Source organism: Epargyreus clarus, unplaced genomic scaffold, assembly GCF_041222505.1.
Source record: "Epargyreus clarus isolate Ecla_fem2 unplaced genomic scaffold, WU_Ecla_fem_2.2 ptg000006l, whole genome shotgun sequence".
NCBI classification, from domain to species: domain Eukaryota; kingdom Metazoa; phylum Arthropoda; class Insecta; order Lepidoptera; family Hesperiidae; genus Epargyreus; species Epargyreus clarus.
This window is the reverse complement of record NW_027332214.1, coordinates 10,295,188-10,323,038: the sequence shown is the minus strand read 5'-3', so window position 1 is coordinate 10,323,038 and position 27,851 is coordinate 10,295,188. Positions and strand designations below refer to the sequence as shown.

The following is a 27,851-nucleotide window of genomic DNA, read 5'->3' as shown; positions in this document are numbered from 1 at the left end:
GGAGTACGGAAACTAACATTGTGACACGAGAATTTTATATATAAGATAAATAATATATGTGATTATAAGCGAATAGATAATTTTATATTATAGTAAGAGACTTTTCGCTCTACACTAAGAGATGGCGCTACAAGTATCCTGAATCACGATATTAAAATAGAACTAACTACTACTAACTAAGTATGTTTATATTTACAAACTCTGGACTAAGTCTAGTAAAAAAAAGTATAGTATTATAACAAATTATTAAAAACTGCGTGTGATAAAACATTTCGTATTATACAGTAATATTTCGTAAAAAAAAACAAATTACTTAATGTTGAACCAGTTGTTAGCCCCTCAGTTTCCCTCGAGGGGAGACCTAGCAGTAGGTCAATAATGAGTTTGCGACGCTTAACAATAATTATGGAAAACGTACCGATATTATTCTCAGTAAAACTGTAATACAGCAATATTGTCAACAATTAAATAGAACGGCCTGATAGTGATGAACTTACAAATAGAAAACACAGCTTATACCGACTGAGCTTAAGGCTTCTTTAATATGTTAATAATTAGTAGAAACAATGTAACTAATACAAACTTGGCGAGCATCTCGTCGTGAGTTCTGTCGAGTAGAGCGATCAGCTCCTTAGCCGCCTCGGCACGTTTGAACGTGATCTTTTCACCAGTCAAGCGACGAACCGCTACGATCTCACCGCGGGCGATGTCCTTTGGCCCCAACTCCACACGGACCGGGACACCCTGCAGTTTCAAAATAATGTTAAATAGTAAAAAATTTAGAACATCCATATTACAAATTTCAATTAATAAAAACACAAATTATATAATTTTATGTATACCGTAATATCGTTTATAATAAATTGCATAACTAGTAGTAGCTTTAATTGCAATGATTTTAGTATTTCAGTCGTATAAATAATGATCATGTTAATAGCAAAGAAGTAATTAAAGTGTTCAAAGATATAAATATTAAAACTACTGAGGATTTATGGGGAATGTCTATAAAAATTTGTAGTTTTATTATTGAGACTATAGCTCCTTACTTAGCCAAAATTTTTAATTTATGCGTTGATCATGGTTGCTTTCCTGATCTAATGAAACAAAGTAAGGTCATTCCTCTATTTAAGTCTGGTGACAACAAAGATCCTAGTAATTATAGACCAATATCTGTTTTGCCTGTTTTTAGTAAAATATTTGAAAAACTAATACTTAATCAATTATTAGTACACTTTAATTTTTATAATTTATTCCATAATAAACAGTTCGGCTTCACCAAAGGTAGATCAACCGTTGATGCGGGTGTTGAATTAATGCGAAACATTTTTGACGCTTGGGAAGATGCGCAGGATACTATAGGTGTATTCTGTGATCTTTCTAAGGCATTTGATTGTGTAGAACATAAAACTCTCTTGTTAAAGTTGGAATATTATGGTATACGCGGTACGTCTCTAAAACTGCTTAGGTCTTATCTAGATAATAGAGTACAACGAGTTCAGGTTAAGGGACACAAATCGTTAGGTTCTGGTGTTAAAGTAGGCGTCCCACAAGGCTCTATTTTGGGGCCATTCTTGTTTTTGGTATACATTAATGATCTACCGTATGTAATGCAGGACTTATCAAAGGTTGTGTTGTTTGCTGACGATACTTCCTTAATATTTAAAGTTAAAAGACAATCTAACGACGTGAGCGCTGTCAATAAAGCACTTGACATAATTCACAACTGGTTTAGCGCAAACAATCTTGTATTAAATAATAAAAAGACTAAATGTGTCCGATTTGCTCTGCCTAATGTTAAAAAGCTGACGATGAATGTTACCCTTAACAATGATCACTTAGAATTTGTAGATGAAACAGTTTTCTTAGGGATAAATTTAGATTCTAAACTACAATGGAGCCCTCAGATAGCAAAGTTATGTAGTAGACTTAGTTCGGCAGCCTATGCGGTAAAGAAAATAAGACATCTTACCGATATACCAACCGCCAGGCTTGTTTACTTTAGTTATTTTCATAGCATTATGTCTTACGGTATTCTGCTGTGGGGTAACGCTGCTAGCATAGATGTCATTTTTATACTTCAAAAACGTGCAATTAGAGCCATTTATAGTCTTCGCCCCCGTGAGTCCTTACGAGAACTGTTTAAATCTATAAATATTTTGACAGTGCCTAGTCAATATATTTATGAAAATATCTTATATGCTCGCAAAAATTATTCTTCTTTGGAAAAAAATTATAATAGGCACAGTCATAATACTAGAAATAAAGATAAATTGGCCATACCTCAATTTAGATTAAGCAAGGTGTGTAATTCTTTTATGGGGAACTGTATTCGTTTCTACAATAAAATACCAAAAGACATTATCGATCTATCCGAGAAAAGGTTTAAATCTACTATAAAATTAACTTTATATAAAAAAGCTTATTATAATGTAAATCAGTACTTAAATGATAAATCCGTATGGTATGACAACTCCAGCTCCAACATCAAAAAATAATTATATGTACCACTATGTAAAATTGTATATTATTTACTCTTTAAAAGATGCAAATATGCACACGTATGGAGTTTCTTGCGCCGCTTCTTCTCCATAGCGAAATACCTTCCGAAGCGGTGGTAGTTTGTTGACTTTCAAAAAGTATTCTATATGAATCAATTTTGAATAAATGAGATTTGAATTTGAAATTTGAATTTGATCCATACATAAACAACAAATGACACTACCTTTTTTGTAGCTTTCTTAAGATAATTAATTATCAAATAAAGCATCAGTAACCTTAAGCTTTCGAACTAAAATTCTTCAAGAACAATAATCCTAACAATTGGTAAGATCTCCTAATAATAAATAATCTGCAAATTAAATTTAATTAACCTTCAACTCTCACAGACAAATTGTCCAATGAAAATGACGATCCCTCCAACCGGTAAAGCGCTGCAACTAAAATTGTATTCAATATTCAGAGGACTTTAGACAAGTCTAATTCACCTTCAACTCCCAATGATTGAACTTCCACCCTGGCGAGTAGTTATCCCTATAGTCACCATCCGCCCTTAAGCCCGCCGCACGGAGTTCCTCCACCAGCGCCTTGCAGGAGTCCGTGAGAGCCTTCCTCTCCTCCGCAGTACTGGAGGCAGTGACTCCACAGGGAACCACGATGGCCTGGATCTCGGCCACGCGGGGCGGCAGAACAAGACCACGGTTATCGCCGTGCACTAGGACCATTACACCTGAAAATGGTGGGATGAGTTGAGATGAGTTTTGAAGTTGGTAGATCCCTTTGTGGTACGACTCCGGCGGCACTCCGCCACACCTATATCAATAATGTCAGTGTTAGGCGCTACTGTGTTCCGTTTTGAAGGGTGTGGTAAGGGGGACATACTTTTCCGAGGCGTTCCAGCTTAGTCCTCAGGAGTAGCGGCGCATCTGTGGCTGACATCAGCTAGGAATATCTGATCCTATCTGGGGTTGATCACAGATGTCCATGGGCGGCAGTAGCCACTTACCATCAGGTGGACTGCATGCTCGTCTGCTACTCCTATATTATATTTAAAAAAAACTACATAACCTTTACACAAAAATACCAAAATGAATATGAATAAAACATACCAATAGTTCTGGTGGTGAGACCCCAGGAGTTCTGGTAGACGTACTTCTTTTCTTGCGTGTCGGGATCGTCGTATACGATCTCGAACATCTTAGAAAAGTTCTGCCCAAGGTGGTGACTGGTCGCGCCCTGAATTTAAAATGTATTTTAATAAAAAATATATTAAGTTACTGTTTTGTTTCTATTGCTACATTATTTGTGTTACATACTTGTTGTGTTTTAGGTAGGAAATGTGTGGTATATTTATTTCGAGAAAAATGATGGAATTCTATTTACAATCTGTAATCTATATCATACGAATTTAAATACCGAAAGTAGAAGTGTAATTTAGGGAATTACATTACAAAAATTGTAAAGATGAAAAATTGTATATATATATATATATATATATATATATATATTTAAATCCCGGTATCATTTCTGCGTCCTTCCAAAGACCAGCATTTCTGCGTCATCTATTTATTTTCTCTTTTTTGCTTATAGTTGCTGTGTATATTCTTTAATACATTACATAGATGACATTACTCACAATTACTTAGACATAACTGACAAAAATGACATTATACACATTTTTCATTTCGCCCTCCATATTACATCCAAATACTCCGCCGCCAATGTTGCCTCCATTAGAGGTCAATGCTTCGAAAATGTAGGTATACAGCCAAAGTGTCCTCGAAGAACTACCTAAGTACGTACGAAATAAACTCCGGTAAAATTTTTAGGGAACGGATGTTTGAAAACTTGTATATTGTCTTTATTCATTAAAGGCATCCCTTAAAAACAGACGACCTCTTTGTTATTAGGAATGTCTAAACATTTACTTTCCATCTTCAGTTTTTTGTTTTAATTTATAATAGGGAATATGCATGTGATTTAGATTTTCTTGTTATTTTTTTTCCTCGGTACTTTATGGTCCTGAAGTGACATCTCAACAATTTTTTTTTATTTATTTCGTATAAAATTGATTAAAACTTTAATCAAAAATCGTAAATTATGCGAGCGAAATTCAAATTTGCAAAACGCATTGCCATTGGTCGAATCGAAACATGACGTCACGCACGGCGGCGTCGATATTCATACTGTTTGAGATAAAAAATGTTTTTATTAAGATTCCTGCAGTGTTTACTATTACCTAGTGCGATTTTTCTATATAAGAAATAATCAAGAACAATGATTGAAACTAGTTTTGTCAAAGCACAATCGGACTATTTACCAAAAACATGCAAAAATGGATAAACGAGTTTTTATGCTTAGGTCAATTCAGAAATATTTAACTGATCATAACTTAAATGTTGTTAACATTCGCCTATCTTAATCTTTATAATATTCTAATAGATTTTAATGCATTTTGTGTGTTTCAAATGATAGTGTATCATATAGATGTCAATAAGTACCAAACAAAGTAGATGATGAATGCAATATTTTAAAATTATTTACCTAAAATTATTGTTTGTTACAGTAAATGCAAATGTTAATGCGATTTTAGAGATACTTTATCTGTTTCCTATCTTACACCATCTTTTTCGTATTTTCACATATTTTGAAACAGAAAAAAAAACACAATGTAATTTGTTTATAGTAGTGTTTATGTACAATTACTCTAGGAAACATCTATAAAGTGGTTATTTAGCCTTTCTCGTGATGTAAATAGCGATGTAGCCTGAAAACTTTAAATAATAATATTATGTGCATATAGCTAGCAACAAAAAACACGTTCCGTGACGTCATTCAAAGAGCGGGAAAAATTGCGGCGTTCAAACCTGTCAAATTGTACCGATACATTAAATAATTTTTAAAAAAATATTTGAAACACTAATAACATTGTTTATATTTTTTACTACATTAAGGCGAAGTGATAAGTTTAAAATAATAAAATAAAAAAAATAACAAAAAAGTAAAACCGACTTCTATGTCACTACAAAGTAAAAGATAATTGAATTATTTCAATTATCTTTTCTCTCAATATATTTCGTTGGATAATGATGTAAACAGCGTGTCTAATATGAGCGCCGACTTCAGAAATATGAACAAAACCAACATTTATTTCATTTATTTTTTACTTTTTAGTGACATAGAAGTCGGTTGTATTTTTTTGTTAAGATTTTTTTTCACCCTTTTTAGTGATTATATTCTAACATTTATATTAATACAATATAAAATTGTATTAACGTGATCATGAAAGTAACCTCTGAGTTTACATTGATCGGAACCGAACGCTCGCAGGGCGCTGCCGCGCCCTGCTCGCTTAATTTTATATTGTCTTATATATTCCAACCTAACCTAATTAAATAGTCAATGATGAACTGGCTTTGCAATTTCATTCGAACCTACCCCTAATATCTTCAAATACAACTCAATTATTCCCATCGGTTGAGGAGTTACATATTTTGTCTCCGAGCCACATTATCAGACCCTTAAATAGTCAATGATGAACTGGCTTTGCAATTTCATTAGAACCTACACAAAATATCTTCAAACAAAACTCAATTATACCCATCCGTTAAGGAGTTACATATTTTGTCTCCAGAACCCACTCTGATCCTCATCATAATTAAATGGGACCAACTTTAGCAATTGTCCACACAGGAAATTAAAGGCATTAAAATAGGTTCATAAACGGCGAAGTTATGGCTGTTATATTTACATGGGTGGAAGAGTTCCCCTCATTTTCTCTAGAATCCATCGATGGATCCTAACCATATTTAAATGGGACCAACTTCCAGCTCGTCTCTATACAATAAAAAAAGAATTATTAAAATCGGTCCACTAACGGCGGAGTAATTTGTGTACATACATAAAAAAAAAAGATACCGGCCGAATTGATAACCACCTCCTTTTTGAAGTCGGTTAAAAATGTGCATATTCCCTATTGATAATTGAAGGATGAGTGCTAGATCAGAGCGATCCCGGGGTCGTAGCTCTTTTGTCGATAGTCTCTGGAGTATGCAGCGATACTGAAACATCTTTGAGTAACGACAGTTATAGCGAGTCAGAGCTCTTGACTGGTAAGAATTCGATGTCACCAGGAAAGTTCAGCTTGGTGGATTCAGACATGACGAATTCAGAAAGTAGTGACTCAGAAATTATTTTTCACTATTTTATAAAGTGCGCTCTTTGGGGAAGACATAACAGCATCCCTAATTATAATTACTGCGAAAAGTGTTTCAAGATTAGAAAAAAATTCCATTCAAATTTTAACCGAAAGAACAAAAACTGTAAAACCAAAGATTTCAGTAATCAGAATCATGGGAAGACAGAATATAGTACTGCTACTGATGAAGACACAAACTCATATAAGCATCATATGCTATCGCGCAAACGCAGCGCCGTAGAACCTATTATAAAGCAACCATTGAAAAAACATGCTAACCAAGATTTTAATGTTGCGTAGTACTTAATAAAAGGACATTTCATAATATACTGAAAATCTTGATGTTCGGTTGGTCTTGTGGTATTTCAAGTGGACATGACCGACTTTAATGCTTTAGGTGCCTGAATATACTTGCGAATAAATTTAATATAATTTATTATTTATTCTAGCTCATAAAGGCTCTTTTGTTTATATTTACTGCACTTGTGAAAAAAACAATAAAAAAAACTACAAACATCTAAAATTGCGCGAACGAACTTCATCTTATTTTTTTGTTTGTTTAGGTTGCTATTAATTAGTAATTATAATATTGTTTTTTATGAAATGCGAAACAAATACACGTTTCGCAGAAGTGCCTAAATACCTACGAAATTAATTGATAATTTATTTCTGTTATGAAGATTATACTTTCCATCGAGACATAGATTCCTAGCAAAGAGGCACCGTTAAGGAGCACAGGTGAGAATAACCGGTTAGAACCAGTTTATCCATAAAATCCTTAGGACGCGGAACAGTCGTTCAGATGGTTCAAAATATACGTTTAAGGGGTGAGGTACAGAGGGGCGAAGATATACGCAGGCGCATCCAGCGCCTCCAACGAGGTGCGGCTGAGTTGCGAATTAAAATTTCACTCTTAGAACAAAAGTGCGTCCGAACAAAAATTGAAATTTAGTAGCATAGATGTCAGCACAGTACGTTACCAAAAACTCACGGCGATTGCAAAACTGCGTCCGTATACGGAAGCAGAAACGCGGTGGACGCAACATTAAATGATAAGTTGGCAATAGAAGGACGCAGGAATGTTTGTGGGATGTATATATATATATATATATATATATATATATATATATATATATATATATATATAACGAGTAAGATTTGCATCTAGTATTGACTTTCAAAATTGGGGTACAATTTCTGTCAATAGTCATTTATAACAATTATAATATAAGAGAGCTTTCTTATGGCCTTTTTGAAGACGTCAATGAAATATCTACTCTTATAAAATTCAGACACAATTCATTACTATCCAAACGAATATCGTTATTACATTTTATTCATTTATTGTTTAATGTTAGTTAAGAAGTTAAGTTAAGAAGAACGGTTATGCACACTTTACACTTATTAACAATCATTATAAATACATTTCTATAGACAGATAAAAATAAAGTATATAAATTTACAATGTCGATGTTAATAATAATTAAAAAAAACCATGTACGCAACACCTAAGAATGGCCTTCCAAACTTGATAGATAGACCTTGATAGATGAGTATTTATTTATTTATTGTAACACTAACACAAAGTTATATTACAACAGGGCAAACTTAATGCCCGATGGCATTCTCTACCAGTCAACCCTAGGCGAATGGAGAAAAATTGCTTGGTGAATGGGGAAGTATATGAAACATCTTCGTAACCTGTATCCCACGGCCGCTGGCTGGGATGTACGCCTCGACGGTGGTGGTGTAGGCGCCGCCCGCGAACTTCTCCTTCTCCGTCTTGCGGCCGCGCACCACCGGGATCGCCAGCAGCTCCTCGTACACGCGACGGTACAGCTCTGCACATATGCAAATAAATAAAGTTTAATAGTAAATAATATAATGACATATAATCTATTTTTATGAAAATAAATTTAGATAAAGTAAGGAGTTATATATCCATGTAACTTAAATATCGAAGTTAAATAAACTATTGTGTCTGTTTCTACATAACTACAACTTCTCGGCTAATCTCGGTTAGCAATCCCTTGACAAATAATATGGGGGCTGACTTCTCATTTCTTATATGTATGTATCAACGTGTACATATGCAACAAGTAAAAAAATAAAAAGGACATTACAATAACCACCTCCTTTTTGAAGTCGGTTAAATATGATCGTACCGTATCGTATTATTACTAAAAAAATAAAAAAAATGAAATTACTTTGTGGTGTCAATTGCATTTTAAGGCCCTAGCTAGAAGAAGTATGATTTATGGATGTACGTTTGCTATTTCTATTACATACCAAGTATTTGGAGGACTTCCTCATCAGCCTCCTCCACAGTACGGAAGGCGGTGTGCCCCTCCTGCCAGAGGAACTCGCGGGTGCGGAGGAACGGCTGCGGTTGCTTGAACTCCCAGCGCTGTAAACATGCACATATTGTAGAAGTTTTGTAAGATTAGTGATTTAGTATTGTTTTATAAAATTAGTTTTTTATACACAATTATTAATAGGTACATGGAAATTGTGCAAATATGCTTGAGAATGATCGCTAGTATTTATTTATCATAAAAAGTTCTAAGGTGGTACCTCTAAGGTACAACTTTTTTACTTTTAAGCAATTTCTTCAATATTTCTTTCTTACCTTATTTACTTATAATATAGTAAGTAAGTGTTATACTTACTTACTAAATGTCAAATGGTGACTGTCGTAAATGGATATCTATAATCAACCCTAGATAGAATTGGCAATTACATGAGCTTTGTGACATATGCGTCGCTACCCTTGAGGACTTAGATGGAACGTTTCTTGCAAAAATCAATCACCTTCAAGGATCAAATAAGTATCACCTTTAAACTTTCCAGGACCGGAAATCATGCGCATCCCAACACCTATTCGGCCACACAGCTACAATACGACTACGAGTATTTTATACGTTAAAAGTTCAAACCAGGATATTAGCATGCACGGCGATATCTGCTCTCTGAAAATCGTCCGCTGTCAAACCACAAAGGGTTCCCATTACACGCATAGATTAGTAAAGATACTTCGCCGCCTTGAAGTCGAATGAAGCCACAAATGGCTTATTTTAGTAAGTTCTTTTTTTGAATTCTTGACAAATAAAAACATTTTTAGAGAAAATTTACGAATAAATAACTTGCGTAATATTGCGTAATTTACGTAATAAATAAACAATTATTTCAAATATTTTAGGCACATTTTAGCATGGAGACGTGGCATAACTTTTTTACGCAACTATTGCAATTCTCAAAACTGGGTACATTTTCTTGTTAGGAGTGAGTAATCTTTACTAATCTATGATCGCACGTAACACCGCACTCACCACGACGTTGTTCCACTGGTTGAGCTTGATGGGCAGGTCGCGGTGCGACTGCAGCCAGCGCGCGTACGCCGGGTACATCACGGTCTCGGACGTCGGCCGCACCGCGATGTGCTCTGCTAGCTCCGTGTCACCGGAGTGCGTCACCCAGGCGACCTCGGGCGCGAAGTCCGCGATGTGCGCCTTCTCGCGCTCCAGCGCCGCCTGGTGGAGAAAACACGCAACTTGTTATGCGGGTTTGTCCCGGTAGAGGCGCCACTTGTAACGGCGGACAATTTGTTTAAGGGGACGCTAAATACAAACTGTCAATTGTAGCATGGAAAATTTATACAAAATGACCGATTTTTTGTTTCAATAAAAACAAGAGTTTGTTTTTTACATTTTTTATTATTACTTAAATATTTATATATATAGAGAAAAGAATGTTTTAAGTGAGATAAGAAGTAAAAAAAAAATCTTATGTTAAGTCATATTTATTTGTTTCTTTAATTAAGATTGACCAATCGATTCGATTATGAGGTTATAATATATTGAGATACATTTCATACCTTCGACACGAATATGGGGAAGTAGCCATCCTTAACGCCGAGCTTTTTGAAGTTGTCGCTAAGGAAGGTCCGTATGACATCCCAGATGCTGTAGGACCAGGGCCGCAGGATGTAGCAGCCGGAGATGTCGTAGTAGTCGATCATCTCCGCTATAATAGATACAATGTAGATATAGACTGATTACATTATTCAATTTAAAAAAATAATATGTATGTTGCATAGAATTATGACTGTTTTGGCCCACTTTCTCAATTTATTATATTTTTTTAAGACAGCCTAATTTTTCTGAACCGTTGATGCATTCTTCATCATTATTTTCGATTAGAACTTCTAACATGCAATATTAACCCATAAAACCTAAAATTTTCGATAATCCGTTCTGTTACACAAAGAGCCTTTGCATTATTTCCCTTACTTACACCCAACTGTTATAAGTATTGGAGTATTATTAAGTAACGTCTTAAAAATACCTCGACCCGTAAGAAATCTACTTCACATGACATTTGCTACATTTTATACATAAAAAGTAATTAAACTTACATTTAGTAATGACTTGCGAGTACCATTCCGGCAAGTCGGTCTCCTTACTAGCTTCCAGACCGAGCCGAGTGACTTTCTTCACACCGCTTGACTCATCCTTCGCGGGTTTTGGAGACTGGAAGAGAAATAAAATGATATATATTTCTTTTCAAGTTATTTAGATGTAACACCCACCACAACTTCATCATTACCAAAGGTTAATTGGTGAAAAATTCCATTAGACATTAAGTTCACCCTTTGTAACTACCAGGTTAATAATAAAGATTAAATTAAATAAATAAATATTTGTAACATGCCAATTATTCTCCGGTTTTCATATTTTTTCCTCGACCTTCAAATTTTATATTCAAACTTGACTACACATTAATAAAGGGTTTATTAATCAAAATCATCAAAAATACTTTATAGTTTATTTTTAGGAAATTTGACGTTAATGCTAAAAGCAGAGATCTACTTTATACGTCGGTTTATTCATTTCCATTATTTCATCGTTAGAAAAATCGATACTACTATTTAGCAAAAGGATTAAACTCATAATAGTGGAAGATCCCGATATAAGACGACCTTCACCGAGTTGCTTAATGGATGAAACGTTTTTATATCAAATTATATACATATTGACATATTTATGTCAAAATGTATATTGCAAATGGGTTGATTAAAAAAATTCAGTTCAGAATAGCTTTTTTTTTTAAACATTTCACTTTTATCGTTAATAGAAAAGTTACAAACTAAGTATGAAGCCTTATAATATGCGAACATTAGGTTGACTATTTTTTCCTGTCACAGTCCTAGGGTAGGCCGACTTATTTACCTGTCTATACCCGCTTACCCAAGGATTGTGAGAGGAAAAGAATAGTCAACCTAACATTAATTAACCTAACTTAACCTAACATTTTCATACTCTAGGCTTCGTACTTTCGATCGGTATGTAATTTGTACATAAATCAGACCAGTGAAATGTTTAAGAAAAAAAAAAAATTTAAACTCATTTGCAATATACTTATTGCCATATTTAATTTAATATAAAAAAACGTCCTTAACGTCATCCATTAAGAAGTTCAGTGAAGGTGGTCTTATATCGGGATCTTAGACCATAAAGAGTTATTCGTATCCACAAAAATACGAAACTACGTATATCATAAAGAATGTACAAAGCGATTCTATTACTTACCGGTTCTTTAGCCTTAGCGGCCTTGCCTTCCTTTTTCTCCTTCTTCTCCTTGGGCTTCTCCTTTGGTTTAGCTTCCTTGGCTTGTACCGGCGGAGCGTAAGCCGCGCCCGTTTCAGCTTGGTACTTCGCTTTCAGTTCGAGGAGTTTCTTCACTTCAGCGTCTATTGTTGCCTGAAAACATAAATATAGGAAGTTTTCTACTTCTTTTTTAAACTTGCTACAAAAATACATAGTTATATCTTGCAGTAATACATATTGTATTGCGAGCAAAGAAGAACTCTCAGCTTCTTTGGCAGCGCTGTATTTCAGATTCACATTCTCCCTTAGACATGGTTTATAAGCAAACTTCATACTCCGATCGTCGCTATACTATTTTACTCCTGGCGTTAATTCAAGTCTTTGCTAACATACTTTGTACATTTTACAAATAACAAATAGACAAGTTACTCTTTGTGTACGTTTTCGTATGCGCATGTGTGCGTGTAAGAATAAAATATAAAACAAATGGACAATATTAAATATTATTTATAATATAAGACAAGCATGCAGTCCAACTAATGGTAAGTGCCTTTTGGCGCCCATGGATATCAGTAATCAATCCCAGATAAGTTTAGATTTCTACCTAAAGTATGTCTTCATTACCACACCCTTCAAACCGGAACACAACAGCGTTTAACATTGCTGTTATTAGGCAGACATACAATTCAAAATTAGCTTAAAAAAATGAGCAAAATAAAAATTAAAAAGTAGCTTACCTTATCAGCTTTTTTGGTCTTCAGGTCTCTAACGACGTCGCCCTGTTTAGCCACCTCAGCAGCGAGCGCTTCACCGTTTGACTTGTTCATAGCTGATGGTGATGCACCCTAATTACACGAAAAACAATTAATAAATCGTTATTTTAAATAACAATCAGGTATACAAATCCTTATCCTTATCCTTACTAATATTATAAATCTGAAAGTAACTCTGTCTGTCTGTCTGGTTGTCTCTTCTTCACGCCCAAACCACTGAACCGATTTTAATGAAATTTTGTACAAAGATAGTCTGAGACCCGAGAAAGGACATAGGATAGTTTTTATCCCGGAAATCCCACGGGAACTAGGGATGGCGATCTAAGATCGATTAATCAGAGAATCGATCTTTTGGACCCAAAACATCGATTATTTTAATCGATATTAGTAAGGATTGAATCGTAAAATATGCATTTGATCAAGTGATGATCTATAGCATAGTTGAAGGTACGAATTTTCAGTTTTATGTGTTATATTATTTTCTTTTAAACGCGGGCGGAGCCGCGGGCAAAAACTAGTAATCAATAATTCATAGTTATTAATTTCAATTGTTTTTTTTTCTATATGCTATCTGTCTTTGCTATTAATAACTTTTCTGTGTTCAAGAACTTATAAATAAATAAGATTTCTTTTTTAATACCCATTTTGTAAAAAAAATGCTTTATAAGGTTACCTGGTTAGCTACTCTCCTTATTTCTTGAGGGCCACCCGCGTTTGGCATCCAGTCGCTGCCGGTCAATGCTTTGAACTGAGCCTTCAAGTTCAACAAATTCTTTATCTGAAACAAACAGTCAAATCAGTACCAATAAATTCGCATACCTCTCTATCCTTTAAAATATTATTAGCCTGATACCAACACATAAAAGCATGTATGAAAGAAAACTGTATGAATTAATTTTTGAACAGATTGATCTCTTAAACGATATATTTTTTATTTATTTATTTATTTATTTATTACAACATTAGTTTTACCTACATCCATTTTTTTATATTGGATTTATTAGGCAAAGGATTGTACTAAACACTTATACCTTACTACATACATAGGATGTCCATTAAGAGTAAAAAATAAAATAATATAGTAATTCGATAATCTAAAGTTAGATACTTAGTATCGAAACCATTTGTTTTCAGAAATCTCTTTAATCTCTGCATAATCTACGTAAACTAGGTGAAAAAGACCACTCACTTCAACTTCCACAACTCCCTTCTCAGCTCTGTCTGCCTTGAGTTTCCGTATCTTGTCTCCCTGAACTGCTATTTGGACTAGGAGGTTCCCCAGAAGTTGTCCTTCAGGATTATGTACTGGTGGTGCCGATGGAAGAATGGGTATGGGCTTCCATTCCTGAGGAAGAAAAGTATAATGTAAAGTAGTGATAATTATTAAGAAAAATGTATAATTAACTGAAAAGGAAGGTAATGTAGCCTATGTCAGTCCCACAATTTATAGGAATCCAACGACATATGCCAAAATCCGTCCAGCCGTTTGGGCTGAAGGGCATGTCAAAAACTACTTGAAAAAACACTTGAAAAAAAACTTAAAAAATATTACCCTCCGCTGTCATATAAACAGAAATGTGATTAAAATTTGTCTGTTATTTAAAATAAATCGCCATCTTTAAAAATAAAACCATTATATTAAAAAAATTACTGTGCTTTGAAGGGGGTATAATTAAATACAACAAAATATTTTTAAATTATAGTTACTCAGGACGTAGGCAGCAGTTGAACAAGATAGCTGCTCATTATTGAAGGGTTTTAAATCTAAAACCAACCTAGGCCACAGTGAAATTACATGGTTAGTTAGTAGGTAGTATTACTGGTATTACTGGTTAGTACTCTTAGAATTATTAATGCATTACATATAATAAGAAACTAATAGTATACGTATAATAATGGTTACTACCCAGCGAAGTTAACACTGAATTTAATAACCTATAAACTAAGATAAGAAACACATAAATCTACTGCACGCAAACTATAATACGATACAGATAGTACCACTTTAAAATCGTCTTCAATGCCTGCTTACGAACAAAAGAATGGTCATACTCAATACAAGTATTATTTGTTCAGCTGTAATTGTTAGCCTAATAGTAAATAATTTACGTATGATTTACAGATTCTTATTCGTCGTGACGTCATTACATTACTAACTTACTGCTGGGCATGGTCTTCTTTCTAGAGTTCAAGCCTAAGTCTTAGCCCACTATACAAGTCAAATGGGAATTTATACCAAATCTTCATAATTATGACAATTAAATTTTTATTTTTAGTTATGTATGTTGTTCTGGTATTTTGATGGATCGTCGAAGTAAGTGAAAACTAAATTTTTTACACACTGTATGCCATGATCAAATCCCCACCCCTCTCAGAGACTGTCAGAGACTGAACACATAATTTGGTTTTATATTTTTATTTCGGGAACTGTACTTTTTTCAGGATAAAAGGGGTTCTGAACCTCAGACAACGTGTGTACAAAATTTCATGACAGTCGGTTATGACGTGAAAGTGTAACACACAAACAAACAAACAAACAAACTTAAATGCACATTTATATTAATTAGGATACCATATCACTACTTACATGTCCAGTAATCGCCAGGTACTCCGCCTTCAGCTTCAATAATACTTTAACAGCTTCGTCGATTAACGTTTTGTCTGCCTTCACAGCTTTCAATGAGCGGACCAGTTCACCCTGCCTGGTGATATCGTCGTCTACGGTCGACGCATTGACTGATGGTGTTTTGGTTGGTGGTGCTACTCCTGGCTTCCAGGCCTAGATAGAAGAGTTTTGTTATATGAGATCAAAGTAGCAAATAAGTATGCAGATCACCTGATGATAAGTGATTCTCCCGCCCATGTATATATCTAACCAACTATTTAGAGCAGGCTCAGATTGTCCTCATATGTACGTCGGCAAGAGTAGCTTTAAGCTTGGCAGAGGTGTAGGGATGGGGCCTATCCGATCGGACCTTACAGGTTCTACCATAGTCATCGCCAGAAAATGGCGGCAGCCAATAAACATGCAGCCTACCAACTCACAGGATGCTAAGTGGTCACGGTTGGGATGCAACCCTATATAAGAAAATATTATTTGAGATTGGTTACAGGTGCCTTGCTAAACCAGAGGACTAATTTGGAAAGTCTTACACAAGTATCGCTCCCATACAACCAGAATACAATAGCGTTTAGGACTGATGCTAAAAATAGGTGTTGCGATGATGGTACCAAAATTGCACTACTTTTCTATGACAGAAATACCTTCGTCTTGACGTCACGTCATCAACCCATTATTGTCCCACTGTTGGGGAGGGGTCTCCTCTCAGAATAAGAAGGATTAGGTCATAGTCCATCGCGCTGGCTAAGTGCCTATTGGTAGACTTCACAAACCTTTGAGATTTTTTTCTTATATAAATCTCTCAGATATCTTACGATATTTTCCTTCATCGTTTTAAGCAAGTGATAATTAATTTCTAACACGCACTTAACTTTCAAAAATCAGAGGTGCGTGCATAGGATTTGAACATCGGACCCCTCGTTCAAACCATTGGGCTATCACTGCTTTTTTATAACTTTTCACTGGAATTTAATCTCCAACACAAAAATACATCCTTAACACGGTAGAAAAACTAACCTGTCCAGTAGAGGCGTTATATCTCAATTTCAGTTCAAGGAGTGCCGTAAGCGCCTCATCAACTAAGTGTTTTTCAGCCTTAGCCGCCTTGAGCGCTCGCACGTGTTCCCCTTGCTTTGTGATCGCTTCGTTCAACAACGCCGCGTCGGTGGAGCCCGTGAAGGTCGGCGGCTTGGCCGGCAGTGGTATTGCTGGTGGCTTCCACTCCTAGTTTTTGCAAAAGGGTCAGTTATTTATTTTTTTATTATGTACAATATTATGACAGAATAAGAAATATTGGGTGACCCTCTACACTTCAAGTTGCTGATTCTTCACTTCAAGTGAGTTTTCTGATTATCATCCAGAGTAATTACGTTCAATAATAAATCTATAAAGAATCTACTTTAAATAAAATATTTAGATTTATTATTTTGCTAAGAAAAACCGAGTGCTCGACGACTCTTTGAAATGAAAATAATTTTACTTTTCAAATACTAACATTTTTAAATAATTAATGAGGTATAATCAAAATCATGGGTACTCGTATATGCAAAGCATTGCGGAAATCCATATAATTAAAATTAGGATAAATCGTTAATGACAATAGATATGTAGTATACTGACCTGTCCAGTAGCCGCCTTATACTTGGCCTTAAGGTCCAAGAGCGTTTTGACCGCCTCTTCAACTTTGACCTTCTCGGCCCTAGCGGCCTTCAGCGCCCGAACAACCTCGCCCTGCTTGGTGATCTCCTCGTTCAACTTGGCCGCATCGTCCGCAGCGCCCACCTTCGCCGCGTTTGGCTGCTTCACTTGCTTGGCTTGGACGGGCTTCGGCTGTAAATGATACAACTATTTACATACTTATCCAGGGCTGTCTTATGAAATGCTGATGTTCTTGGGTCTACAAGAATTTGGGATCCCCTTACAAAGTACATTAGGTCTGAGAGTAAGTGTGCTCTTATAGTAAAGACTGTGTATTAATGCTTATGAACATTCGAATCCGCTAAACCGATACTGGTTGGGATTATACGGTAAAGGAATTTATAAAGAATGTCATACCTTATATTTTTTGCCCTATATTGTTAAATAACCTAACCCACGAAAACCACAGAAAAGCTTGTGATCAAAAATATGCATTTAAATATTTCCATTGAGATGTAACCGTAGCACATCTGGTTTAGTATGTTAATGTTGGATGAACAACCTGCAGGATGACAACGTTGTTATTCAACTAATATTCAGCAAAGTTCTTAGTTATAAAATATGATCTAAATTAAGTTATTTAACAACTCAATAACAAAAAAGTACGTTCACGATAATAAGTTTAGAATTCAAATCAAACGCACGATCTACGATCTCTCAAAAAGTATTAGTAAATATTTATCCCTTTTACTAAAAAAACATTATCTTGATTATAATCAAATTAGAATCACCTGTGAAGCTCAAGATAAAAGAATTGAAAAAAATACCTATAGAACAACATTAAAACAATATGCCGAACTATAAATTGTAAAAAAAAACAGAAACAACGCTAAAAAAGAACGTTTTCGAACCATATGGAAAGTTAAATTAGTATTTTATCCAGAAGAATTAAATCTTAAAACTTCACTATTCTTAATATTTAAAAACACTATTACAAATAGATACGTACTTTACCTATCCAAAAAACGATACACGTGCGTTTAACTAAATATTAACATTTGCACTGGATGTTAAGCGACGTTTTTGTTACGTGGACACAAACGTGTATGTGAATCACGAGGCCTTTCACTTAAGAAAAAGTCAACGAACAAATTGTTAATCATCGCCTCTTACGTTATAACTGACGAAAGAATAAATAGTGCGCAGCGAGAAATGTATAGCGTCCATTAAAATATATTTTTTGATAATGATTGATGAAGAGTAGTGATGTTAAGTAACAATCAAATGTGTTAATTATGTTACTATCTCGTCTATTGAGAATTATGTAAAAGTAATGTCTACTTTTTTTTACAATATTGGAGTAGCAGACGAGCATGCAGTCCACCTGATGGTAAGTGGCTACTGCCGCCCATGGACATTTGTAATTAACCCCAGATAGGATTAGATATTCCTACCTGAGGTCGGCCACAGATGCGCCGCTAGCCCTGAGGACTAAGCTGGAACGCCTCCGAAAAGTCTGTCTCCCTTACCACACCCTTCAAACCGGAACACAGCAGCGCCTAACACTGCTGCATTAGGTAGAAATAGGTGTGGCGATAGTGCCGCCGGAGTCGAACCGCAAAGGGTTCTACCATCTATGAAATTAGTTGTCCCTTTCTGGTATGAAAATCGCGAAAAATACAACAGCTAAGGTGACGTTTTAGCTTATTTTATATGAAGGTGGGTGGAACCCATTGTTGTTAGATTCTGGAGGCACCGCCGTTGTATCAACACTTATTTCTGCTTTACAGCAGCTAGGTTGAGTGCTGCTCTGTTAAAATGTGACAAGGGAAACATATTTATCCAAGGCGTTCCAACTTAGCCCTCTGGAGAAGCGACGCATCTTAGCCGACCTTTGGTCTTTAATCTTTTTTTGGATTGATTTATAGATGTCTATGCGCGACATTCGCCGTTAACATCAGATAGACTGAATGCTATAGTAGTTGCCATTTCTATGTTATAAAAAAAGACGTCTTTTATATTATGTGCGAGATATGTTACGATTGAGAAGAGGACTTAAAATCAGACATGAATGTGACAAAGATAGAGGCAGTGGCGGCGTAAGGCGTGGGCACAGTGTAAGGATCTATACAGTACCTATTGTAACTCGGCCCTATCCTTGAATTATATAATACAAGGGCGCTGGGCGACAGTTTGCGTTAGGGCTACGCGCCTACAATATTTGAATTACGTCTAACTTTCTTATAGTATTTTTTTAATTGTAAATATTATATTTTAGCCTCTACATAGCCGCTCCTTAGCAGGCGAAATTTTTGATTTGATTTTGTTTTAGTGGAATTAATAAGTTATAATAAATAGGTTGCAAATTAGTAGGTATGAAAAGTATAGTTATGTTCAACGAGGCTAGCTTTTGCTAAATTATCATTCGTATGTAATTTTCCTTCGTCCTATCCATTTATTTATTTATGAATCGGTAAAAAATCGAAATACTAATAAAAAAGAAACAAATCATGATGGTACTTACTAGTACAGACGCTATATAAGTAATTGTTTTAATAAAAAACTCTGCCTAAAAACCGTCACACTGACCGCTCATCACTGCGACACATTCGCGCCTGTTCGTATACCGAGTGCATACCGAAATCGAGGCGCGTAGGTGTATAACTTGGGTTCCGTGCATTTGTATGAAGATATAATACTGTATAGATACTTATACTGTGGCGTGGGCGACGTGGGCCATTGCCCGCGGCCCCGCGACCCAGGTAGCTTCGCGCCTCTAGAGGTCCACGAAAATAAAAAGGTCGCCGGAATGAACCCATCACTGAAATTCGTATTTGTCGGGGCCTCCATTCCACTTTCCGCCCCCGGCCTCTGACGACGTAACAATGTATTGTGGCATAGGGCCCCGCAAAATGTACTCGTATTATCACAGATAAATAATAAAACTTGTATTATGCCCACATAGAATTTTGGTCTTACGCCGCCACTGGTATTAGGTATTTTAATTGCACATCTTTATACTTAAAATAAAGCATTGTTCCATTTTAATATTCATTGTCGCTCAGAATGAGTGGAATAATCATGACGAAATTTAAACAAAAGTTCTCCATATCAAACAAAATACGCTTACGCTGCACAAAGCGCCGCCTGTTGCTTGCAATGCAAAATGCATTTTACTTCGATACCTTATTCACGGTACAAATCCTTATACTGTGCCTTATTAAATACAAGTGAAGCTTTAACGGTAATGTTTAACTTTTTTATTTTAGTTTATCAAATAAGCTAGTGTGCTGATTGTGCTGTTCTCCAGCTCACTCTCACAGTTAGCTTGCTAACTACCGGGAAAGCACTGATTACGAACTTAGTGGTCGAAATGGAAGCGCCATTACTTCTTGGACAGTGAACCTGTGTAAGTTTGATTAATCTGCGTTTAATTCTAGTTTACAGTACACTGTAACAGAATATGTAAATAAAGGAAGAAAATGGCACTTGAATTTTAGGCATAGGTACATATTATCATTTCTTTCGATGGTTACAAGAAGCTGCTCTTATTCTTAGATTACCGCTTCAACGCCTTTAGTAATCACATTTCGGTATTGTATGCAATTGCGAGTTTATCGCGACGGCTACGTAAAATATTACATAATATGGAATTATTATATTGTATGATATTTCCTAGTAATTTACAATATAATATAGTACAATATAATATAATATAGTATTATCCAAAGAATACATATCCGCATACATATCCGCAGGTAGAAATACTAAAAATACATGTTACGGTACCTATAAATACATACCTATAGGTAATTCTCGTATAAAAAATAATAAAAATTGCATTTTTTCGTTACTAATCTATGGTTTTCGTAAAACTAATTCATTGCAACTTTATTATGTGCTTCATTTTAATCTGTCAACGTTTTATGTATTTAAAAACGTTTTATAAGTCATTAGGTAAAAATATTAATAGGGTATTATACATATAAAGAATATTCAGAGTCCAAAAACTTCAGCGTCCTCTTAGTTAAGCATCACAATACCAGGCATTAAAATAAATTACTCTGTTGTGTAGACACCCTTTTAATAACATAGTGGAAAACTGTTTATTGATTTCGAATCACGGGAGGATTGCGGGGAGTCGGGGTAAACCTGCGCAGTACGAATGCACTCCAGACACGTGATTGCAAGGGCAAGGAGTCAAGGACGCTCAAGCATATCACCGTATCTAAAATAAATGGACGAAGCTAACGATGGAGCTTTTTCACTAGTTTGTTAACTGAAAAACGTAACTAAACCAACGTGCCTACGAGAAGTTCATATAACTAATCAGATCGAAGCTCATCTTCGCGTAAACAAAGTAAATCGTATTCAAATAAATTCGTGTCTGGTGCGACGAGTGCGCGTTTCAACATGTCAATATTGAATAAAAAGGTCAAAATTTCTTAAGCAATATTTTAAATAAATTTTCTTAATTTTTTTTTTGAGATTATAAACAAAACATTTAATTCCCAAAAAATGTTCGTATGTTCGAAGCCGGTAATTATTGTTATTTTATTTTTTTATTGATAACAATATTTTTTATAAAACAAAAATCAACACGATGTAAATATAAAAACCCGAGCTGTCAGTGTTGCGTACTTGTGTTATCAAATAATGTCACTATTGAAGGGTAGAAGTGGAAGGCAACTGGCGCGTGCTTTCAATTGATTTGCGCAATTTAAAATTTAATAATGGTTTGCATTTTATGTCTATTGGAGTTGTGACTTTTAAGTTTTCAATACAATTTCGTAGTCGTAGTGCAGAAAATGAATAAGAAGTGACCAACACTCAAATGATAATTTGTTTGATGAAACGCGGCTTTGGGGCGAGGTGCGTTTTCAACTGAAAATTGATTAATTTGATCACAGTCTGTACTGCTCTATGTACCTATAGATGACATTGATTACCCCAGCCCACGTACGTTTCTTCGTAACGGTAGGGCGTATACCGATTTACTAGGCAGCCTTTGAAAGCTGTGTGTTGTTCAGTATTTCAGAGCGCGAGTTAACTGGAGGACAAAAGCTTTAATTGTAAGTATTTATATAAAGTATTTATACATTATTGATTTCTAAATTAATTGAGCTTGTGACTTGTCTACAGGATTTGCTTGCAAATATTGTTTTAATGGATAATATTGTTGTATATATAGGTATATTTTTTAATGTAGTGCAATTCTATTACATATAACTAGTAAGGGTAAAGAGAAACGATCATAAATATATCGCAAATACAAAACTATAATTTTAAACATTACCTGGAATTCTATATCATACCTAGTATGTAGTGTTTTTATGACATAGAGAGTACTTCTTGTACCTGTGAGTTCAATGAAAAATAAACTGAAGTTGGACGGGTCTTATCATGACACCAAGGCTAGTGTTACACCTGAGTATTCATTTATGATGCTTCATATGCCTCGCATCGACATAATTTTACACCTAATTTGAGACACACATAAGGAAATAATATTATATTACTATTATAGGAATTGTAGTTGTGATTAGTGTGTGTTAGTCTATAGACTATTGTATCTGTAGACATTTTTAGAAAGAGGCTGATGGTAAGTCATTGCCGTAATTTTAATCCATTCCTATTAGGATTGCAGTTCTCAGGGTGGTCCCTGATGCGATGATACCCCTTAGGGCTCCTAGGAATACCTTGCATATGTGTTGTAGAGATATGATTTAATAAACAAATGACCTATACCATTCCATGTTTGAAACTCACATTCCAGAGTGCTTTTCATGCATAAAAACCTTTACTGTTCGGTGAGTAAGCTAATACAAGCAACAGATAGGTTGATAATTAGATATGTTTATGTAATATTAATAAGGAACATAATTAAAAAATAATACAACAATACACTTTTTGTTATTTTTTGTATAAAACAGTATTTTTTTGTTACAGGTCTTAATGAAAAATTAATATAAATATAATTATGGAGCTCAGCAATTTGACAATATGCAGGCAGGACGTAATTGTTGTCAGTGATTCAGAAGCCAAAGGAAATCAAGACCCAAATTCCAATAAGAAAAAAAAGGCCAAAATGAAAACAGAATGCATTCGGAAAGTTCAACTAACACGAATGACAGTGGAGCGTACTGTGCCATTCTGTGACCGTAAGAGATGCAGACGTGCACAATATTATCACAGACAAACATCTAAGAATACCAAATACACAGACGAGCATCGGCTGAGGTATATGTGAGGTTCTTATGTTCTATGCGGTTCTAAATTAAATATTTCAAATAACTAAAAAAAATGTGTTATTCTATAAGTGACGAAAAAAATTCCTTCTTAAAACATATAAATAAAGTTAGCCAGTTGCCCTAATAACCCACACATCATCTAGACATTTAATAAATTCAATAGAATAGGAGTCTTATTGATAGTTAATCATTATACTGTTAATGCTGACTCTATTACCAAATTGAAGGTTACTTAGGTTAATTAGGTACTTGTGAGGACAGTGGTGCCACAATTGAATTGTGCATTTAGGATTTTTTTAAATTACATTGTATTAAATTTCGTTTGTTTTAAGTTGTAAATTTGTTTGTTTTTGGTATCTAGGTATGAACTCTTTACATATATTAATACTTTCTGTCACATTTAAAGATTACAATAAAAAAGTGCACTAAATGGACTAAATATTTCTTTCGTGTTTCAGAAGGTGGAGAGAAAATCTTACAAGAGCGAAAATAATAATAAAAGTGTTGCCAGAGAGATATACAGCCCGATCACTATACAATCTAGTAGCGACACTTATGAACAAGTCAGTCCAAATGACTTTAATACAGCTTCTACTGATTCTGATGAACTTGAGGACTTAATTAGGCTGACGAGAAAGGTAATTCATTAATTATACTATGATAAAAACCCCTCATGATATATATTACATTAATGTTACTTTTCCATATATTTATGTAAAATATAAATTTTAAACATGCATAGCTAAAACAAAGCATTTTTATTCTGTAAAAAAATCTTATAATAATTGAAATGTTTGTAACTATAATGGGATTTATACCTTTTTTAAGCGAATGAAGAAAGAAAAAGATGTAGTGAAACATAAACCACAAACTCCTGCATGTGCCATTCAAAATGATGACCAAAATAATGTATCAGATGGGTCCGCTCGAGGTTCTATACATTCCATGGATACTGTGGTTCTTCAGACTAAAGATACATTATACTCTCCGATTAGTCCTTACAGTTTCAGTGATGGTATTAATAAAGAAATGGAACCTACACCATGTTGCCCTAGACATGATGAAGAATCAAATCACTCCGACGCAACAAGCCTGTTCAGTGCAAAAAGTAATAGTCTGTCACCGCTGTATGAAATATCTGGGAAGGTTTTTATGGAGCACTACCTCAATACCAGTATATGAATTCTTGAAAGCAGTTTATGAATTTTGAAACTTTAATTATTATACGTACTGAATTTCTTTTGTTTATTATATAAGTAAACTTTTGTTACATATAATATTACAATAAACTTTTGTTACATATGTTGATCAGATGTAAATATATGAAATACTGAAGTCATTTGGTTGTTACCCGCTAGAAAACTGTTTTGTTTATGTATTATTAGAAAAATAAGATGAAAATAAATTATGATTGATGTTAATATTGCATTTACTTAATCCTTTGAATACTAGTTAAGGAAATAACTGAATGGATAGAAGTAATGGGAGCACAGAAGTGATCGTATAGCAAATACAAATAATCTTATTCTAGAGTAGTAAATAGTAATGCAATGTTCAATTACTTTACTTAAATATACATTTCCTAAAATTAATTAAGTATTAATATCGTGAGTTAATATATATGTAGGATCTGGAGCCAAGGAAGGTATGTCAGGATTAGGAATTCCCATATTGCAGGGATTAAATAGCCATAAATAATAATCAAAAGGTTGATTTACACACTAATCTTACAGGATAGGACAACACTCAATAAAATAACAGGTGTACAAATAGTAAAACAAAGTTAAAATAGTTACGAACAGAATCTTAATTCTACGTTAATATAATGGCAACACTACCACCTGAATAATGACGAACAGAACCTTAGTTCTACGTTCGTATAGTGGCAAAACAGCCACCCGAATAGTGACGAACAGAGCCTTAGCTCTATGTTCGTATAGTGGCCTCACAGCCACCCGAATAGTGACGAACAGAGTCTTAGCTCTATGTTCGTATAGTGGTTACACAACCACCCGAATAGAGACGAACAGAGCCTTAGCTCTATGTTCGTATAGTGGCCTCACAGCCACCCGAATAGTGACGAACAGAGCCTTAGCTCTATGTTCGTATAGTGGTTACACAACCACCCGAATGGAGACGAACAGAGCCTCAGCTCTATGTGTTCGTATAGTGGCCACACGTCCACCCAAATAGCGTATCGCCTTGTTCAGGCAATATAGCTAAAGCATAGGGTATCGCGCTAGCGATTCCGCTTATGCAATATACAGTGCTAGACTGTACCAGGTAAACCAACAGTTCTGTTGGGAGCAGAGCTCTTTCATGAGTCTTATCCGAAGATAGACTGCCTGCACCTGCCAGGATGAGCTCTTATATAGGGGTAGACCACGCCCCTAATTCCCGCCAAACAGCTCTGTTCAATGGCGTTCGTCAAGTGTTTACTCGATACAGTTCCAAATTTTAATTATTAAGATTAAATCAAATATTCGTTCAGAAATTATCGTAAAGTTAATACAGTGTTCTTTATTTAAAAACTATAATCTAATTACAATGTTTTGAACAGAAACCCACTTAATATCGAATTATATTCTCAACTGCCTGCGACACGGCCAGAACTGACAATTTTCACGTCCTCGTGTGGGTCTAAAACATATTCAGGTAAATACCGATCGGCCTTTCTGACCACTAAATAAAAATAATTAACTTTCTTTAGAAAAAGTCCTGAATCCATCATAAATCATTCTAAAAACAATAGTTATTATAATTAAAGCTGTTACAGACATATCAGATAGCTAACCATCGTTGGCGTCAAATCAAGATAGACAACCCGCATTGGCGTCAAGTCCAGATAGACAACCCCTCATGGGCGTCAAGTCAAGATAGACAACCTGCATTGGCGTCAAGTCAAGATAGACAACCCTCATTGGCGTCAAGTCAAGATAGACAACCAGAACAAGAGTCAAGATAGACATCTTGTAAATTGTAGCTATAATATATCCAGTGAAAGAACAATTATCATCATTACCGTCATAATTGACGTCCTCAATAACACTAACTGGACATTCAGGCATTTTTCTTACACGGTCATGAGCATAATTTATTACTATTTAAAGAGTTTAACAATTAAATAAAAATTAAAATTGTAATGTCTAAAATAAATTAATTTAACAATTTCATGTTTATAAGTTTGCCAGATAATTTATTAGAAAAAGACTCACTAATAAGAGAACATTCAGCTCCATAACTATAACAAAATGAAAGGGTCTCACCAAATTACTTAAATAAACCCGTGACAGGTTGTACTTTACAAGCTTCTACTCGTTTGACTGTTGGTTGACTACTCGATGATTGGCTACCATCAGCCTTGCTCGTACCATCCGGCTGCCTCTCGGATGAATTTGGGCAACGCAGAGCTACATGCCCCGACTCCCTACAGTGGAAGCAGATGACCTTCTTTGGCGCCGATGTGTTAGGAGAGCTCGAAGAATACTGGTTGGATTTCTCAGCCTTCCTAAATGATAAAACACTTAACTCTTGTTGAAGTTTATGCCTATCAGTTATTTGGCTAGTAAATGCCAAACGGTGAGCACGGGAATCAAACTTGGAAACATGTGCTAATACAGTAGAAACGGCGATTTGCTCTATACTCAGGTGATTCCATTTAGAAGTAAGTGTGGAAACTAAACGACCAGCATACGCAGCTATACACTCATTATCTTTTGGTTGGCCATTTTGGAGGTTAATAAGAGTAGCGGCTACAGTTTCAGTTACCTCAAAACGAGAAATAAAAAGACTCTTAAAGTCTAACCAGGTCATACCTGCGTACGATACTTGGGAAAGCCATGTGGCAGCACTGCCCTTTAGGGCTTTACTTAGAGCAATAATAAGGGGTCCACCCTGAAGCGGTTTCTCGGTCAGACATACATCGACGGTATTACTCCAAGCTAGAGCATTAGAATCAGGTAAATCAGGATTAAATTCGGGCAAGCGTATCATAGGCGCAGGGGTAGTAGGCGTTTTAATAGCCTCGATTAATTGAGCCATGTTACGGCTTTGAAGTTCTAACATTGCAAGCCATGGATCCTTAGCCTGCAACACCTGCGCTTGTCCCGATCCCACTTCTGATGTAGGATCTGGAGCCAAGGAAGGTATGTCAGGATTAGGAATTCCCATATTGCAGGGATTAAATAGCCATAAATAATAATCAAAAGGTTGATTTACACACTAATCTTACAGGATAGGACAACACTCAATAAAATAACAGGTGTACAA

At 35.2% G+C, this 27,851-nt stretch overlaps 1 protein-coding gene and 1 long non-coding RNA gene across 4 annotated transcripts in view; one reads left to right on the top strand and one right to left on the bottom strand.

Annotated features, from left to right (window-relative positions):
• The window catches only part of GluProRS (Glutamyl-prolyl-tRNA synthetase), a 53,970-nt gene that overhangs the window by 1,709 nt on the left and 24,410 nt on the right, over positions 1-27,851 (bottom strand). Inside the window, exons 14-28 of the mRNA XM_073074019.1 lie at positions 17,314-17,523; positions 16,711-16,917; positions 15,661-15,852; positions 14,263-14,418; positions 13,747-13,851; positions 13,038-13,145; positions 12,283-12,453; positions 11,109-11,223; positions 10,569-10,717; positions 10,024-10,224; positions 8,984-9,101; positions 8,396-8,535; positions 3,606-3,732; positions 2,985-3,226; positions 584-744 (exon numbers count right to left, since the gene is read on the bottom strand). Of these exons, the coding sequence (XP_072930120.1) occupies positions 584-744; positions 2,985-3,226; positions 3,606-3,732; positions 8,396-8,535; positions 8,984-9,101; positions 10,024-10,224; positions 10,569-10,717; positions 11,109-11,223; positions 12,283-12,453; positions 13,038-13,145; positions 13,747-13,851; positions 14,263-14,418; positions 15,661-15,852; positions 16,711-16,917; positions 17,314-17,523 (2,402 nt within the window). The remainder of the gene's footprint in view (positions 1-583; positions 745-2,984; positions 3,227-3,605; positions 3,733-8,395; positions 8,536-8,983; positions 9,102-10,023; positions 10,225-10,568; positions 10,718-11,108; positions 11,224-12,282; positions 12,454-13,037; positions 13,146-13,746; positions 13,852-14,262; positions 14,419-15,660; positions 15,853-16,710; positions 16,918-17,313; positions 17,524-27,851) is intronic.
• On the top strand, positions 21,797-25,003 carry LOC140742938 (uncharacterized). 3 transcript variants are annotated; one of them, XR_012102317.1, is made up of 4 exons: positions 21,797-22,403; positions 23,281-23,582; positions 24,041-24,220; positions 24,411-25,003. It is a non-coding gene; the product is annotated as an uncharacterized LOC140742938 (long non-coding RNA). The 3 variants fall into 3 exon arrangements; XR_012102316.1 differs by having other exon boundaries at positions 21,800-22,403; positions 23,281-23,577; XR_012102315.1 differs by having other exon boundaries at positions 21,825-22,403; positions 23,281-23,571.